The 4,319-nt window shown below is 48.9% G+C and overlaps 1 protein-coding gene across 1 annotated transcript; it reads right to left on the bottom strand.

Annotated features, from left to right (window-relative positions):
- Positions 1-839: 839 nt before the first annotated feature.
- LOC142489293 (uncharacterized) lies at positions 840-2,531 on the bottom strand. Its single transcript, XM_075589796.1, has one exon. The coding sequence runs from the start codon at positions 2,529-2,531 to the stop codon at positions 840-842; it is 1,692 nt and encodes a 563-aa protein (XP_075445911.1).
- Positions 2,532-4,319: the final 1,788 nt, after the last annotated feature.

Raw genomic sequence — 4,319 nt, 5'->3', positions numbered from 1 at the left:
TGTGATCAGCAGAACTCGATATGGACCTTCAAATCTGGGCTCCAAACAATCGGGTCTCACGTGTTTCTTTAGGTACACGCTATCCCCAGGTAGAAAGGGGTGTACCGTGTCTCCTGTGGACTCTGGAAGAGAAGCAGACACTACAGAACGAGAGTTAGACAATTCTTGAGCAAGTGAAATTACAAATTGTACTACTTTATCTTGACCCTTTTGTAATTCCTGACTATCTATCTCTGGTATCCGGGGAGGGGACCCAAACAGAACTTCATATGGGGTAAGCCCATGTTTGGCCTGGGGCGTGTGTCTGACATGGTATAATGCTATAGGCAACAGATCTGGCCAGGGGAGGGGGTGATCTTGACTCATTTTAAGTAGTTTGGTCTTCAGTGTGCCGTTCATCCTTTCCACTTTCCCCGAACTTTGTGGGTGATAGGGAGTGTGGAGTCCCAAGTGTGCTCCCAACATAAACCATAGTTCCGCAAAAATAGAGGCCGTGAACGCTGGGCCTTGGTCGCTTTCGATCACCTCAGGTATACCAAATCTGCATGCTATTTCGATAAGCATTTTCTTAGCTGTAACCTTTGCCGTCATATTCTTGACTGGGTAAGCTTCAGGCCATCCTGAAAACATATCTACTACTACCAATACATACTCGTATCCCCCGGCCGGGGGCATGTGAATATGGTCCACTTGGATTCTTTGCCATGGGTAATCGGGTTTGGCTAAATGCTGGGTGGGTACGGTCTGCGTGCTGCTGGGATTACAGGTCTGACAAACCTGACAGGCTCGATTATATGCGGCCAATGTGGTACTGATTCCAGGAGCATGGTAGAATTTTCTCACATATGTTGGGCTTGATTCTTTCCTCGGTGTGTGGCCCCATGTGCCCATGTTGCTACGGCTGGATACATCCTTCTTGGGAGACAGTATACATTGTCCTTCTTCCATAGGCCAGTTTTCTTTTCCACTGTCGCCCCATCTTTCCTCCACTGTTTCTTTTCTTCCGGTAATACCTTTGCCTGTCCCTGTTGTAGTTTAATAACTGGAGGTCGTGCTGTATTAATTTCGGGAAATTCTTCAGCTTTGGTTTGTGCCTCCATTTCTTCTCGCTTCCTCTCTTGTGCCCGTGTGCTCACCATTGCTACTTCCGTGGCTTCTATTGCTAGCCATCTCTCTGACACAGATCCCAAGGCGGCTTGTTTGGCAGCTTGGTCAGCTAATTGATTTCCTCTTGCTTCTGTGCTGTCTACTTTTCCATGTGCCTTGACTTTGAGAACCGCTACCTGGATAGGTAGTCCCATAGCTTCCATGAGCCCTTGGATAAGAGCGGCATGCTTCACCGGTGTTCCTGAGGAGGTTATAAATCCTCTATTTCTCCAGATGGTACCAAAATCATGGGCAATGCCAAAAGCATATCGTGAGTCTGTTCTTATATTCACCCGTTTGCCTTCTGCCATTTCTAATGCTGTTTGTAGTGCGATTAGTTCTGCTTCCTGGGCCGACCTGCCTGGTGGTAATGCTTCAGCATGCAGAATCTCTTTCTCCGTGGTGACGGCAAAACCGGTATGAAATCTGCCGCTATCATCGGCATACCTTGAGCCATCTGTCCAGAGTTCTAGGTCAGCGCCTGAGATGGCAGTAGTAGACATATTCTGTGGTTCCGATGTGTCTTGCTGTAGGGTGAGTAAACAGTCATGGGGGGACATCGGTGAACTTGAGGGGTTCGGTTCTTCCATTGGTTCCTCTCCCCCCTTTGGGATATGTGGCAGAAGAGTTGCCGGGTTGATAGTGGTACATCGTTGAAAAGAAACGTAAGACGGAAGAAGCAATGAGCACTGAAGTCTCAAATGGCGTTGATGCGAGAGATGTCGAGGTAATGTCAGCGAGAGAACAGCAGCCAAGTCATGTGGAGCTTGAATAATAACATCATGTCCGAGAGTGATGTCCGCCACTTTATCCAGCAGTACTTGGGCGGAATGGGCGGCTTTGAGACAACTCGGAGAAGTACGTGCAACCGGATCCAGCCTGCAGGAGTAGTAACCGACAGGGCGCTGTTTTTCCCGATGGGATTGTGTAAGAACTCCAGAAGCATGGCCTTCCTGCTCGGACACATATAGATTGAATGGCTTGGTATAATCTGGAAGGCCCAGTGCTGGTGCACTTGAAATGGCTTCCTTCAGAAGATTGAAACAGCGTCGATATAATTGATAGGCAACTGGGTCGGCCACATCGTCTTCCTTGGGGCCAGTTTTCAGCGCATCATATAGCGGTTGCATAAGCCTGGAAGCGTCAGGTATCCACTGTCTACAGTAGGTGATAAGTCCAAGGAATGATTGCAGTTGGCTGATTGTGGATGGATAAGAGACAGATACAATAGCTTGTTTCCTTTCATCTGTCAGATGTCTGATTCCTTGTGATATACAATGCCCCAGAAAAACGACCTTAGGGAGGCACCATTGGAGTTTTGACTTAGAGACTTTACTTTGGATGGAGGACAGATGCTGCAACAGGGAGACGGAGAGTGATTCCATCTGTTGGCTGTCGATTGGGCCACATAGCAGAAGGTCATCAACATACTGGAGTAGCGTAGCTTCAGGGTGAGCTAACACCCATGGTGAAAGAGAGAGTTTCAAAGCTTGGGAAAACTGGTTAGGGCTCCTTGGAAAGTAAAAGAAAATAAAAATTGGGAGTCCACATGAAGGGGAACACTGAAAAAAGCATTGGCCAGGTCTATAACTGTGAAGAGACTGGCCTCGGGAGGGACTCCGCTGAGGAGAGTATTCGGATTGGGGACAACAGGGGTTTCCAGTATTGTTGCCGCATTGACAGCACGCAGATCTTGTACCAATCGATATTTATCAGGTTGACCTTTGACACTTTTCTTCTTGACAGGAAACAGAGGAGTATTGCAAGGTGAAGTGCAATACCTGAGCACCCCTTTCTCCAAATATGCATGAATTTGTATCTTCAGACTGGCTTCCTGTGCAGCTTTGAGAGGGTATTGCGGGATTCTTGGGTAAGGGACTCCAGGTTTCATCTGTACAACCACTGGGGGAACGGGAAGAAGCCCCACATCTTCAGGTCCCACAGACCATAAACTAGAAGAAACTTGAGGTTCAATATGGCTGGGGAAACCAGTATTTGGGTTGGATTGTTCTTGTAACAGCATCAGCGGTAAAGCTCGGATGATGCAGATATCTGGGGGGGTGTCTCCCCCTTCCGGGCGATGGAGAATAAGTTGCATGCCGCACTCATCATATAAAATATTTGCCCTTAGTCTTTGTAAAATATCGGACCCTAATAGATTTAGAGGGCAGGTGTTCGATACCAGAAATCTAGCAGCGACTTCTGAGAACGGTCCGAGAGGTACAGGAACAGTAAGGCGGCTGTTTTGCGGTTTTCCCTCTACCCCCATTGATGTCATCCAATCATCGGAAAGTTCTATAGTGGGGGGGAGCAATTTTTTGGATATAACGGACGTGGACGCCCCTGAGTCCACCAGGAAATCCATAGGGACCTCTGCTACTGTGAGAGTGACTTTCCCACAAACAGCAGTTTGCCCCACTGCTGCCATGGCGGTCCCAGGTTGTCCCTCCTTTCAGGACCGGGGTGGAGGTCCCTCAGGTAGTTGGTCTGGTCTGGGCTTCCTACATTCTCTCCTAACATGTCCAACTATTCCACAGTTCCAGCAGGTTGGTCCACCTTGGCTGCGGCCTCCCCCACTTTGCCTCCGGTCTTGCCGAGGCCCATTGTTTGGGTAGTATCCTTGTTGGGGGGTGGGCTGTGGATAATAGGGAGTGTAGGCCGGGGCAGGGGCAGGGTAAGGGTAGGACTGTGGGTAAGGAGGGAAGGGAGGGGGCGGGTATGGGTTGTTACTGGGGTGTTGGAAAGGGGCGGGGGCGGGTGGAGAAGGGAAGGGAGCAGGTGTGGGAGGCGAGGTAGCGAGGGATGGACATAAGACCGCATCAGTGCATTCATTTTCTTGCATCATTAGAGCAAGTGCTTTCTTTTTCCCTTTGTCTTTCAGTTCCTTTGCTTGTGACCGGGCAAAACCTTTAGCTACTAATATAGCGTCTTGTAATGTTCCCCCAATACAATCTGGGCGTATTGACATAATTTTGTCTTTCAGCTGTTCGTTGAGTCCGTCTATAAAAGCCTTTGTCAGGATCATACGGTGAGCCTTGGCTTGAGTGGCAAAGCCAAGATCTTCGAACAGTATTCTGATCCTGGAGCCATACTGCTCCACTGATTCATCCGTTTGTTGTGTGATCTCTTGGAGTGAGCCCTGTAACTCTGTGAGTGCTTCCTGGGCCCAGAGT

The sequence above is a fragment of the Ascaphus truei genome, chromosome 3 (assembly GCF_040206685.1).
Source record: "Ascaphus truei isolate aAscTru1 chromosome 3, aAscTru1.hap1, whole genome shotgun sequence".
NCBI lineage: Eukaryota > Metazoa > Chordata > Amphibia > Anura > Ascaphidae > Ascaphus > Ascaphus truei.
This window is presented reverse-complemented; position numbering and strand designations above follow the sequence as displayed.